Source organism: Mauremys reevesii, linkage group 3 (assembly GCF_016161935.1).
Source record: "Mauremys reevesii isolate NIE-2019 linkage group 3, ASM1616193v1, whole genome shotgun sequence".
In the NCBI taxonomy this organism is placed as follows: domain Eukaryota; kingdom Metazoa; phylum Chordata; order Testudines; family Geoemydidae; genus Mauremys; species Mauremys reevesii.
The window spans coordinates 195,143,873-195,157,813 of record NC_052625.1 but is presented as its reverse complement, the minus strand read 5'-3'; the positions used below and the strand labels follow the sequence as shown (position 1 = coordinate 195,157,813).

The 13,941-nt window shown below is 41.5% G+C and overlaps 1 protein-coding gene across 1 annotated transcript in view; it reads left to right on the top strand.

Moving 5' to 3' along the window:
* The window catches only part of CDC5L (cell division cycle 5 like), a 49,409-nt gene that overhangs the window by 1,426 nt on the left and 34,042 nt on the right, over positions 1–13,941 (top strand). Inside the window, exons 2-10 of the mRNA XM_039530931.1 lie at positions 2,695–2,798; positions 3,739–3,900; positions 4,608–4,735; positions 5,633–5,732; positions 6,460–6,678; positions 8,392–8,536; positions 9,027–9,215; positions 11,134–11,282; positions 13,561–13,723. Of these exons, the coding sequence (XP_039386865.1) occupies positions 2,695–2,798; positions 3,739–3,900; positions 4,608–4,735; positions 5,633–5,732; positions 6,460–6,678; positions 8,392–8,536; positions 9,027–9,215; positions 11,134–11,282; positions 13,561–13,723 (1,359 nt within the window). The remainder of the gene's footprint in view (positions 1–2,694; positions 2,799–3,738; positions 3,901–4,607; positions 4,736–5,632; positions 5,733–6,459; positions 6,679–8,391; positions 8,537–9,026; positions 9,216–11,133; positions 11,283–13,560; positions 13,724–13,941) is intronic.

Genomic DNA, 13,941 nt, shown 5'->3' with positions numbered 1-13,941 from the left:
TCCTACCTTCTCAGCCTTTCAGAGAGATTCGCTCCCCTTCGTCCTTATCCTCTCAAAGGATGATGATCTCAAGAATGCATCTCCTCTGAGGGCTTTACAGAGGCTAGAGTCCTACCAGGATGACACCAAAGCAAGTGTTTGTATTTGGTGCCGTACTGTGGTGATTGGTTCACAAAAAACATATGAGTAGCTACATAGTGGTCATGCAAAAAATTACCAGTGATTATTTGTACATCTTATCAATGGTATTACTGTGGTGCTAACTTGTAGCAAATGGAATCTTGCAGCAAGAGATGGAAGTATGATATATAGGGAGAGAGAGAAGAGTTTTTTCATTTTAAATATATACGCCCCCCCCGTAGTATCCCAAACCAAAACTCAGCAGCCTACGGTTAAAGCTAAATGCACTCTGAAGGCTTGTGTACATGAGGAAAAACAACTTTGTGCAGCTGAACTGTCACTGAACATAGTTTAATGGCAAATTTCTATTGTTGGCAATGGATACTCTTCTTGTACAGACTAGGCCAGGGGTAGGCAACATATGGCACGAGTGCCAAAGGCAGCATGTGAGATGATTTTCAGTGGCGCTCACACTGCCCAGGTCCTGGCCACTGGTCCGGAGGGGCTCTGCATTTTAATTTAATTTTAAATGAAGCTTCTTATTTACTTTACATACAATAATAGTTTAGTTATTATATTATAGATTTATAGAAAGAGACCTTCTAAAAACTTTAAAATGTATTACTGGCATGTGAAACCTTAAATCAGAGTGAATAAATGAAGACTCAGCACACCACCTCTGAAAGATTACCGACCCCTGGACTAGGCTATAATGAGCGTTTGTGGAGCACATAGTAGATGGCTTATTTGATCACTTTGTGTGCTTTTTTCTATACAAAACAAGGCTTCTGTTTTCAGCTCAGTTAGGGTGAAAACAACACTCCCCATGAGTGACATAAGTTACATCGACTTAAAGCGATGTCTACGCTGCGCTATGTCGGAGGGAGACACTCTCCTTCTGATATAGCTTCCACCTCTCACGGAGGTGGAGTAATTATGCTGACAGGAGAGCGCTCTCCTGTCACCATAATGCATCTTCACCAGACGCACTACAGCAGTGCAGCTGTGCCAATGTAGTGCGGTAGTGTAGACTTTCCCTTAGGAAAAGATGCCATCTGATCCCAGGAAAACTTCAAAGGGTAACTGAGCTTTTCAGCTTTTGTTCACATCTGGCCACAGTTCCAGTGCATGCACTTTATGGTTTCCATGCTAGAATGGTCTGCAACAGGTCCATAACTTTCTTCCAGAATCTCCTAAATTTGAGGGTTCTAACTTCTTATATTAAAAGTGAAATGTATGGTTTCTGTAGAAGAGGCAAAGTTTGGGCTTGGGGACATGAAGCTCTTTCTGTTTCGTGGGATTGATGCTTCTATAATTTTGTCTTCTGAGACAGAACTGTTCTATCTCAACACAGGTTTGAATTCCAGTGTCTTGAAGTTATCTTCACTATGTCACTTGCCATCAAGAAGTCATGGTGCACACCTTGTCTTGTGATGTAGTGTCAGTCCTGATGTAGTGTAGTGATGTAGTGTCAGCCCTAATGGATACTTTATTGTGAGATAACCCTGTGAAAATTGGAGCTGCTGATTACTGAATTCTTGTAGTGAAGATTTCATGACACTTGGAGATCATATCCTCTTTTCTTTGTTTGAAGTCTTCTCAGGGTCTGCAGCTGTTTCAGTTGAAACACCTGCAAATGAGATATTTCATAAATAGATTTCATATGCCATTGGTTGTTCAGATTTGGTACAAGAACTTTTTGCACTCCTAAGTAATGTATTGCCATTAAACTGTAAAATTAAGTGTGTCTGCGGTTACCTTGTCACAAAACAAGTGTTCCTAACAACACTTTGGTCCTACTACACATGTATATCATCATGTCCACTATCTCCAAACAAAGCTGACAATAGGAAATGGCTGTTAATCTGCCATATATTGTATTAAATGAACTATACAAGAACAGAAACATACTTAGGTTTAGGATGCAGATATCAAAAAATAAACAGTTCTAACTATGACTGGATCTGCAACCAAGTGCTTGTCTTGATATTGACTTCTTCTTTTTAGGACCTTCAAAGCTTGCTGTTTTTTAGGCAGTTGGCTCAATTTCCATCGCAAACTTGAAACTTCCAATTAAAGGGACATCACCAACTTGCAATCTACTCAATTTAAAAAAAGTTGAAAGTGGTTTTAGGTGCCACACATGCCCCAGTTTTCATGCTTTTACCATGTCCTATTGTTAAAAATATTTTCTCACCATCCTTGTTGTGTGAAGGATCCACACAATCCTGGAAACTTACTGTACAGGAGAAACAATGAAACTGGCCATTCACCAAGTGCTGTCAAATACCCAAATTAAATGGCAATAATTTTCTTTTGCTAACCTCTTTCAGCTACAGTAATTTTAAATGTTAGCGATACGATTAACGACATTGGTAAAACAGCCCTACATCTTCACTCATCTTCGATGCGAGCAAAATTGTGGGAAGAAGAGGGTTCCTTTGCCCTTCCCACCAGGCCACCATCCTTGTCAAACCCTCTTCTCCATCTCTCCTCACAGAGCTCAAAGCAAGCATTCATCTCTGATAAAGTTTTCTAATGACCCATCGTAATAAGAATTCTTTTTGTTTTAAGGATGAAATTCTTAAAGCAGCTGTGATGAAATATGGCAAAAACCAGTGGTCTCGTATTGCTTCCTTGTTGCACAGAAAATCAGCAAAACAATGCAAAGCCAGATGGTAAGTAGAGAACACAGTAATGGGAAAGTGAGATCCATAGTTCATGTGAATTTAAAAGTTACTATAAAGTTTGTCAGTGGTTCAGGTCCAGGGGAGGGAGTTAGAGCTTTGTGATTCTTACTTGATTTCATCTTCTGCAGCTATCACAAACTCATATTCCTTGAAAGCAACATGAGCAAAAATAGAAAGCCACTCACTTTACAGATGACATCAGTGACATCATATAAACTGAAGATACAGGATCATTGTGAAAATTTAGTTCAAAATAACCACTTTGTAGTCTGATTTACATATTTTAACGAGATGTTTGTCAGAAAGAAAATTCACTTTAAATAAGCTCTTTGTATTAATATAAAGAGGCTTTCAGACCATTCAGTTTAGCCGCTCCTTTTTTTATTTTCCAGTACTAGATTTGAATGTGTACCAAAAAAAAACCCTAACCCTTAAAATTAACACACATGTACTAACAAATCCATATGAGATTTAGGCCCCAATCCTGCAGACACTGAATCGCACATGCTAAACTTAATGGAAGCATAGTCTAATGGAACTACTTGCACACTTAGTTAAGTGTGTGCTTAAGTATTTACAGTATCGGGGCCTTAATTGTTCTCCACCATTTCTTGTAACCATTTGAAAATGGTATGTAATACCACATGACTAGTAAAGACTAGATTTGTGAATCCTGTCTTTTGCCAAAAAAATGTGAGGATGAGGAGAGATGGGAAGATCTGTATGACAAATGAGAACAAAACGTAAAGCTTTATATGTATAAAAGTGCTACATATAATATACATTTTTATATAGCCATAGATCATATAAATCCAGGATGAGATTCTGAAATCCCATCATAATGGTTGGTGGAAGCAATATGACTTGCTCACAATTGTCATAAACTGTCCCAGAAATGCCCTCTTTTAATTTTATTGCTGTGTAACAGGTACGAGTGGTTGGACCCAAGTATCAAAAAGACAGAATGGTCACGGGAAGAAGAGGAGAAACTATTACACTTGGCCAAGCTAATGCCAACCCAGTGGAGGACCATTGCTCCAATCATTGGAAGAACAGCTGCGCAGTGCTTGGAACACTATGAATTTCTTTTGTAAGTGACTCTGTTTTGCTAAAGATAAAGAGCATGAAAATGTTTGTAGTTTGTTACATAGACATCAGGAGGTTGCTGGATGTGTGGAGGTATTCTCTTCTCCCTCCCGGGTGCTGCAGCTGGAAGGGCTTCCAGTTGGCTTGGACCTTCTATAGGCTGCTAGGTTGGGCTACCTAGCTTGATGGGAAAGGCTCCTGGTCCCTGGTGGCCTGGAGGGAGGCAGAGAGAGAAATGACTGGCCCATTTCCTATGCTGGCAGGGGTTGCTAGCAGGCCCAGTTCTTTCCTCTCCTTCAAGCTACTGTTAGGGCTGTTGGTGGTTAGAAGCAACAAGTGAGATGTAGGGTGGTTTGTCTTGCAGCAGTTCTCTATTATCAGTATCTTTCCATGTACTGCTGTTGCCCACAAAAGGTGAGTTCACTTCTGTCACCCTCATTAGTGCTGACTTGTCCACTTTGCATGTTTCATTGCCTCTTTCAGTTGTTTTTATTAATTTGTGATGCTTTTGTTTTAGTGGCTTAAATATTAGTGTTCAGTGATTCATAATTCTTCTCTGCAGTTAGTAAGTGTCTGTAATGTTTACTGTGAGCTACTGGCTTACATTTCTTGGGCAGTTTTGGGGGTTGGGATTTCAGGAGATAGTTACACGTTTTCCCCAGTTTCATAAAGTGGGTCATGTCACCTGAATGTGCTGGTACATCTTTACAGGGATAAAGCTGCTCAGAGAGACAATGAGGAAGAAACTGCAGATGATCCTCGAAAACTGAAACCAGGAGAAATTGATCCAAATCCAGAAACCAAACCAGCCCGTCCAGATCCTATTGATATGGATGAAGGTAAATTAAGAATGTGTTACATGTATTAGTATTTTTTAACAATTCAGTCTCTTGCAGTTTCTTTGGCCTTTGTTTACTTCATCCTGTCTCTTCTGTTTTCTCAGGCTCCTATCTCTGTTCCTCCTACAGTCTTTATCTTGTATTCTGCCTCAGGTGCTCTGTTTCACTCTCGTCTTTCACGTTTCCTCTGTCTTTTCTTCAATTTCATATGGTCCCCTTCCTCCTTTGGATCTGCTCCCCTCCTTCTCTTTTGTCTCTTTATCACCTATGTTTTCTTGGATGGCTGGTTTTTTATTTCACTGCCTGGCTTTCTGCTATTTACTGCCCTTCCACTGGCAATTCTCCTCTCTGTGTCTTCACACCAGCTAATATCTCCTAGATGAATCATTACTGAAATGTACAAATTCTTCTGTGTGTTACACCAGTGAGTGATATTTGAGACAGGAGGGGTAGGAGTCCATGAAGGTGCCCAGGCTAAAGATTGAATAAGGACTGTTCTCAAGTGTCATGTTCCTGTCATCATAATAATAGGTCACTCATCATTATTGTGTAGGCCTAAATCTAAATGAAATTGTTTTCTTTTATTGTGCTAGGTCTCCCTTTCACTAGGAATATTCTGATTTCAGTTTAAGCAGCCTCGTACATCAGTGAAATATTGCCAACATTATGAATGTTTTTGTGATCTGTTTGGTTCATCTGGTTGGTGGCTTGATCTCTTGTGTTCATCTTGTTGTTTGTGTTCATTGTAAAGAGAGAATGTAGAGGGCATGGGGAATCCATGCTGGCACACCGATCCTGGCATCTTTCTAAAGGTTTTCTTCTGATCTTAATATTAACCCCCAGCTCCCCAGTATAATGTGAAAAATTGGTAACCTTCCTTCTCTGTACTTTTTGCAGATGAACTTGAAATGCTATCTGAAGCTAGAGCGCGTCTGGCTAATACTCAGGGAAAGAAGGCCAAGAGAAAAGCAAGAGAGAAGCAGCTGGAAGAAGCTAGGTAGACACAACCCATCCCTTCCACTTGTCTGCTCTGTTGTCTCTTGAGTTTTCAGTTTCTCCCTCTGTCCCTTTCACATGGAATCCCTTCCCTGAACTGATCTGATCTGTGAAGGCTCTGTTCTCTTCTCTTTCAACTTCTCTTCAAGACCCACCCGTACTGAAATGCCAAAAAGAAATGATCAGGTTGATGATGTTTGAAAGAAAGATGGGATTAGTTGCCACTTTGCTTTATCTAGTTAGAATGATTAAAAAAATAAATTTGCGAATGTGTGTATAACAGCAGTATATGGTGGACCCCTCCTCTGTCCTTCATATGCCGCTCGTCTTCTTGGGCCCCACTCCTGTAAAGACTCATTTGTGCTTACACTGATGCAATAGAATTACTCACATTGACTTCACTGGGACTACATGCAATGTACAAAGTAAAGCACATACTTAAGTCTTTGCAGGATCAGGGCTTTAGATTGTAAACTTTTCAGGGCAACAGGGGCTGTGTCATCATATCTTGGGATGTGTTTGCAGAGCACCTAGCACAATGAGTCTGCAGCCTGACTGGGGCATCTGGGTGCTCCTGGAATATAAACATTTAATAATGTCAGTGCTATTATGGTCCGTCACATTTTATAAATAATATCTCATCCCTAAGTAATATCTCATGTTAGCAGGTGACTGTGGTACAGAAGGCATTAACTTTGAATTAAGTAGCATTTCCTGTGTTTCCTCAGACGTCTTGCTGCTCTCCAGAAGAGGAGGGAACTTAGAGCTGCGGGGATAGAGATCCAGAAGAAAAGGAAAAAGAAGAGAGGTGTGGATTACAATGCAGAAATCCCATTTGAAAAGAAGCCTGCTCCTGGCTTTTATGATACATTGGAGGAAAACTACCAGGCACTGGATGCGGACTTCAGGAAGCTACGTCAGCAAGACCTGGATGGAGAATTAAGATCGTAAGTTTGTTTTAAGTCAGTGGTCCCCAACCTTTTTCGTCCGGCGTGCGCCAGACGAGCCACTGAGGACCGTGGCCAGCGGATGAGCATCTGCCGAAATCCTGCTGAGAAGGGCAACGTCATTAGGCGTCGGCATTGAAATGCCGCCGACAAGCATCATCATCCATAGGTGTTGCCACCGAAAATCGGCGTCATTTCAGCAGCGACGCCTCTGGATGACACTGCTTCTTGGCGGCATTTCGGTGGATGCCCGTCCGCCAGCCAGTACGCGAGCGCACATAGATGCCCTGGCGGGCACCATGGCACCACAGGCACTGCGTTGGGGACCACTGTTTTAAGTTTTTTGAGTGAACTTTTAGTGCTCCTGTAAAGTGTGTTCCTCACTGGGTATGTGCCAGTGCACCTTGATTCTGACTTGCAGGCCCTTTCTCTTCAGTTCTAGGTCTCCTATGATTGCTTGTCTTGGTGAATTTTGTCAGTTTAATAATGTGGAAAAATATCGACTGGACACAAGAATGGGGCTCCCAAACTCTTTTTTTTACTCCTTGGACCCTAAGAATGTAAAGGCTTTAAAGAATTTAAACCATTGCATCACCTCGCTCTGTCCTATTTTTACATCAGTAAGATAACTGCATTTTAGTTTTCATCAGAGAAATGACCGATTTTTTTCTCCTACAAAACATGGCTTTATTAAATTGCTTGTAAGAGCAGCTTTGACGTGTCATAGCAATACTTTGTTAGTTTGTTTTATTGCCATTGTGCCACATGTAATTATATTATTATTAGAATCTGCTCAAGTACTTTTTCTTTATTTGACAAAATTGTCTCTGCAAATGTGCACTTGAGAAGTGACATACATGTTGTCAGATGGAACAGCAGAGCTAGCCAGCATGCTGTTATTTGTACTTCCACAATTCACTTCCAGTTACTTCTGCCAACTGTTCTCTATTGAGTGGGCAGATCCAACAATCCATCCAACTTGATTTACTAGCTCTAATCTAATTAATTTTTCTTTCAATAATTCCTAGTTGAGGCAATCCATTGTATACAGTAGAAATAGTAGACAGCTGTGAATTACGGAGCTGCGGTTCCAGCAAGAGGGTCATGTGCTTGTGAACCATGAGAAGGAAGCTCGAGTGGCTTCACCAGAAACTCTTGTTGGAATTATAGCCCCTAATTCAAGTTTTGTTTAAAAAAGTGTGTGTGATGTACAGATTGAAACCTGGCTCCATGCCCTACTAACTCTTCCCCCAACTTCCCATGCAAGATTTCATGTGCTGCTTCTCTTCCTATTCCTCCAAGGGCAGAGCCTTGTTTCCTAAGCTCCCATGGCTCCCTAGCTGCCTCCTACCACTTGTGGGAGGAAGGGCAGGTCCTGCTTGCTTACACTGGGGGCTTGTTAGTATTTTTCAGTGGTCCTCCCTCTCCCTGCAGTCACTGGCGTGCTGTCTAGCACCAATGGATGTCCACTAACTGTTTCCTAAATGCTATTATTTACAGATGGGACATTCCTTTGCATGGTTTTCAATCCGTATATTATCAATTGACTTCTGATCCACAAGGCTGCTACCTCTTCCTGAAATATGATTTGTTACAGCATATCCCACCTTCACCAGCTAGAGCAAAGGATTTTCTGTCTCTCTCAGAAACGCCAGTTTTGCTTTCCTGATCAGTTCTGAGTATTTTAAATGACGTTCTTGTCCACTGTGACAGGGAGAAGGAAGGAAGAGAGCGCAAAAAAGACAAACAGCATATGAAACGGAAGAAAGAATCTGACTTGCCTTCAGCTATTCTTCAGACCAGTGGGGTGTCAGAGTTTACTAAAAAAAGAAGCAAACTAGTGCTTCCAGCACCTCAGGTAAATTGTCTCTCAGATGCAAACTGCTACCAGCTGTCGGATGTTTGGTGGCCTGTGTGAAATGAGTCTAATGGTCACAGTTCTGTACCCAGCGCACCACAGTTGTCACAGAGACTGAGGTTCAAACAGGCATAGACGGAACTTTCCTCTCATCCGTAGAGGTGCTTTTCCTAGGTTAGAGCTGACATACGTTGGCAGGGCAGGGAAGCTTGCTCTGCCATTGCACATACCGTACCTTTTGACCTCGCAATGTCGCACCTTTTTATGATCATACATGTCAGACAGGTTGTTTTTTTTTTTTTTTTAATGCATTGAATAAGCAACTAGCCAGTGCGTTAAGTAGGAATAGAGTATCTGCTTGAGCTGGGTGAGAGGAGAGTATTCTTAAAGTGCTACCTTTTTCCTTGGGTATATAATTCTTGATACCTGCCAATAAGAACTTTATTCTCCCAAATGTAACTCATTGTTTGATACTGGTTTCCTTTGAAAGATTTCAGATACAGAGCTCGAGGAAGTAGTGAAAGTAGGCCAGGCGAGCGAGATTGCACGTCAAACAGCTGAAGAGTCTGGAATTACGAACTCTGCTTCCAGCACCCTTTTGTCTGAATACAATGTCACCAACAACAGCATCGCCCTTAGAACGCCCAAAACTCCAGCGGCACAGGACAGGATCCTGCAGGTAAAGTATAAATGTATAGAGCAAGCTCTGTGTTTTACTAGAGCGAGGGTACTCAGACTTTGTCCTAGCAAGCCTCCCTAAGGCCTGGTCTACACTGGGGGGGGTTGAACTAAGGTACGCAACTTCAGCTACGCGAATAGCGTAGCTGAACTCGAACTACCTTAGTTCGAGTTACTTACCTGTCCTCACGGCACGGGATCGAAGTCCGCGGCTCCCCCGTCGACTCCGCCACCGCCGTTCGCGGTGGTGGAGTTCCGGAGTCGACGGGAGCGCGTTCGGAGTTCGATATATCGCGTCTAGATGAGACGCGATATATCGAACTCCGAGAAGTCGATTGCTACCCGCCGATCCGGGTGGGTAGTATGGACGTACCCTAAGTGAAGGAAAAGAAGTTATGCCACTCCATAGTTTAGTAAGACAACACAAAGAGGTGAAAATCCTATAATTTATAAGAATACACGTAGTAAAGTAGAAGGGCTTTGGTCAATATAGTTATAACGAGTCTGAGTATCAAAAATAGTAATTTGATTTCCTAGAGCACCTTTCGTGTTATCTCACAGTTCTGCTCACAAAGAGTGTAAATCATAGCAGCTAAAATAAAACTTGCAAACATTTGAAGGAATCGTAACACCCATTGACACTGCGACACCTCCCACCACGACCTGAGGGGCCCTGGAATGAAGAGAGCAGGGCTAATAGGTGCTAGGGTCGCAGGCAGGGAGAATGGGTACCTCTTTTAGTGCGGGCGGGGCAGCGTGGGCCGTGGGTATGGGGGCAGAGCTTGGCACTCCCAGGTTCACCAGTACCATGAGCACTGTAGAGATATGCTGCTGCAGGAAGTTGGGGGTGCTGAGCGAGTAGCTGGGACTGAGACCGGGGCCAAGGTGGTGCTGCTATCAGCTGGGACCAGCGGGTTACTCTCCAGCTGCACCAGCGCTATGTGGGAGGCAGTATGTCACCTGAGGCAGGAACCCTGTGGGGCCCCCGCTTCTCCCAGGACCTGACCCCACCAGCCATCCATTCCTGCAGCATCTCCCCACCAAGTGATTAGGTACTTCAGCGTGGGGTGGAAGTGCCATCTGCCTCAAACCTCACATATAAGCCACTTTTGGAGGCAAGATACTAGAATAGAAAGACCATCATTGTGTTGTACAGTTACAGTTCTTGTGTGAATCTGTTTAATCCGCTGTGTTCACCTTTAGGGTTGTCTGATTTCTTTAAGACAAAAAGATAAAATCTTTGTGAGAAGAAAATGTTCTTGACTCATTATAGGCATATACCAAGATTTTCAAAAGTGACTAAGGCCCGGTCTACCATACGAAGTTAAGTCAACCTAACTACGTCACAAATTTCACCCCCTGTGCAACATAATTAGGCTGAACTAAGCCCTGGCGTAGACACTTCTAAGTTGATGGGAGAATTCTTCCTTCAACATAGCTACTGCCTCTTGGAGAAGTGTATTTATTATGTCTAGATATGGCCTTATGATCTTGATGACTTTTGGATGAACGTAGGACACTTTAAAAGGCCCTGATTTTCAGAGGGCGGGAGAACAGCACTTTCTGAAAATCAGCGCCTTTAAAGTGTCTTTAATTGCATGTCAGAAGTCACTGATCACTTTTGAAAATCTTAGCTGTGGTATCTACCCAGGTTGAAGAAAACTGAAATATTAAGCAACTCCCTCATTGTAGCAACTAAGGAAGATTAAAATACTCAGCTGTGTTGTAAGACATGTAAGTAGCCAGTGTATTCTTCTTAAAATTAGGAAATTTTTAGCAATTTCAACAAAATACTTTGACATTTAAATGACTATTCAGCATTCATACCTATTTTTTCACTCTAGGTCTATTAAACTTGCACAACAGAGTTTGATTTTGGAAATCCTGGTAACGTGCTCTGTATATTGTCTGTCACACAGGAAGCCCAGAACTTGATGGCTCTGACGAACGTAGACACCCCCCTGAAAGGTGGTCTTAATACCCCCCTCCATGAGAGTGACTTCTCTGGAGTGACACCCCAGAGACAAGTTGTTCAGACTCCAAATACAGTGCTTTCCACACCCTTCAGGTAAAGCAAACTATTCAGAGATGGTGGGATGGGTGGAAATTCTTAAAATATTTTAAATTACAGGATTTGATTATTGTCCTACAAGAAATGCTAGCTTGATTATTTTTTTTTAGCCCTCATTATACCACTTTCTTTTTCTTCTTATCATCTTTGTCAAGTTGAGAGCCTCACATCTTTTAGTACAGTGTCTAGCACAATGGGGTACTGATCCATGACTAGGACTCCTGTCTGCTATAGCAATACAAATATGGTATATTTAAAATTGGCAGTGGTATTCTCTGTAACATTTGATCCTAACATTTCCAAAGTATCGCATCTGAGTTTCAGCTGTTGAGAGACACTTGATTGAAACTTCTGTGAACCTTTGAAAAGCCGAGGTTAATATTTTATAGGCCGTGTTTGTGTGTGTGTGTGTGTGTGTGTGTGTGTATATATATATATATATATATATATAAATTCTTGTACAGCCAATCCGAACATTATGGAATTGTTAGTTTGACTCTTACAGTAGGTCCTGAATAAATATGTCCCACAAATGCCATAATCCGTAGAACTGGAAAATTCTATAGACTCGGTATATTTTGTGGCTGAAGTTTTTCAACTCAAGTTTTAATTTTACTTCTATAAAAAGAACAGGAGTACTTGTGGCACCTTAGAGACTAACAAATTTATTTCAGCATAAGCTTTCGTGGGCTACAGCTCACTTCTTCTGTGCATCCGAAGAAGTGAGCTGTAGCCCACGAAAGCTTATGCTGAAATAAATTTGTTAGTCTCTAAGGTGCCACAAGGACTCCTGTTCTTTTTGCTGATACAGACTAACACAGCTGCTACTCTGAAATTTTACTTCTGTATATCGTACTTGAGGAAGAAGAAGCAAATGAAGTAAATAGGTATTCTTGTGGCAACTTTTCAAAAATAACCTCAGTCTGTTCCCTAAAAATGTTTATCCAGATGCCGCAATTGTATCCACTCAAGCAGGTCTTTATTTTATGGAGAGTCCTTTTGAAGTCAGCACAGCTTAACACAAGTGCAAAGGTCAGCCTATGCTGATCCAATTGCTGTCGTGTGTGTCTGTAATCTAATTTTGCATTCAAGTTTTTCATTCACTAAAGATCAGATTTGCACATGCAAATAGGGTTGTTTTCTAGACACCTAACTTTCATGCATTGTGGGTGTTCACATCCAAAATCTTGGATGGAAAAATGTGTGCTTGTTATGTTTGGCCACGTTTACACTTACCTGCTGGGTCGACGCGGCAAGTTCGACTGCTCGGAGTTCGAACTATCGCGTCTGATCTAGACGCGATAGTTCGAACTCCGGAAGCGCTAGTTCGAACTCCGGTACTCCACCGCGGCAGGAGGAGTTGCCGGAGTCGACCTTGGAGCCGCGGAGTTCGCTCGCGCGTCTGGGCGGAGTGAGTCGAACTAGGGTAGTTCGAATTCAGCTACGTTATTCACGTAGCTGAATTCGCGTACCCTAGTTCGACCCCCGACCTTAGTGTAGACCAGGGCTTAGAAACAGTATTATACAACATCTCTTTTATTTAAAGGAAGCAGTATAACAAAGCAGAACCTTCATGTTAACAGTTTTAAGATGGGTTAGATGTTTTTATTATTTATTCTCTCAAGTTTAAACATCTAAGAGCCCTTTTAACTGAAATGCTTCCTGTACTGAAGTATTACTCTGTGACAATCTGAAATTTGTAACATTTTGCTGTGACTAACCCATGCAGAATACATGGGGACTTTAGTTATAACAATACTTCAGAAAAATCTAAGTTAAAAAATATGTTACTTTAATAAATTCAAGCCTGTAATAATTTTTTTGGCACCCGTGGAAAACTGTGTTTTTCATCTGTGCAACCAGAACAAAGCTTTCTCTGGGCTAAATAAAATCAATAGGCTAAGTTAAATGGGCTTTGCCATTCTGACATGTGAAGTATTTTAAGAAGTCCCCATCCTTTCAAGCTAAAGAGAACTGCAGTATTTTTCTAAATACATTTATGCAAGGCTATAGCATTTTTAACTTCGCATCTTAAATACGGTGCTTTGAATCAGTAATAGATTTTCTCTGTGTGCGCGTGTGTTCTCCATTATTGTTTCTTCTATGAAAGAAACCACGTCTATTAAGCTATCATCACAGATTGCGATGTCTTACAAAAAGTTCTGAAAATTGGATCAATTTAGTTGTATCTTACTATATAAAAAAGCATTCAAATGCTTTCAGAGCTGATGCCCTTTGATTAAAAGGTCAAATGTGCCTTTACCTAACTCTATAGGACTCCATCTCATGGAGCAGAAGGTTTGACCCCTCGTGGTGGAATAACTCCTAAACCAGTGGTTGGAGCAACTCCAGGTAGGACTCCCCTGCGAGATAAATTGAACATCAATCCAGAAGAGGGAATGGCAGATTACAGTGATCCGTCTTATGCAAAACAACTGGTAAGTAGTACATGTGAGGAAGAGAAGAATGTTCTATTAACTTCCTGGGATTTGAAATTCATTTTGATCTCCTTTACAGAACTTGTATTACTAGTTGCACATAAATATTCATTCATGACCTAATAAAATTACATCTTTGCATTTTCATCACATCAAGAATACACTTTAAAAGCAAAAATCTCACCACAATGAAAAAGAAAAACAGCTTTGAGTATGCC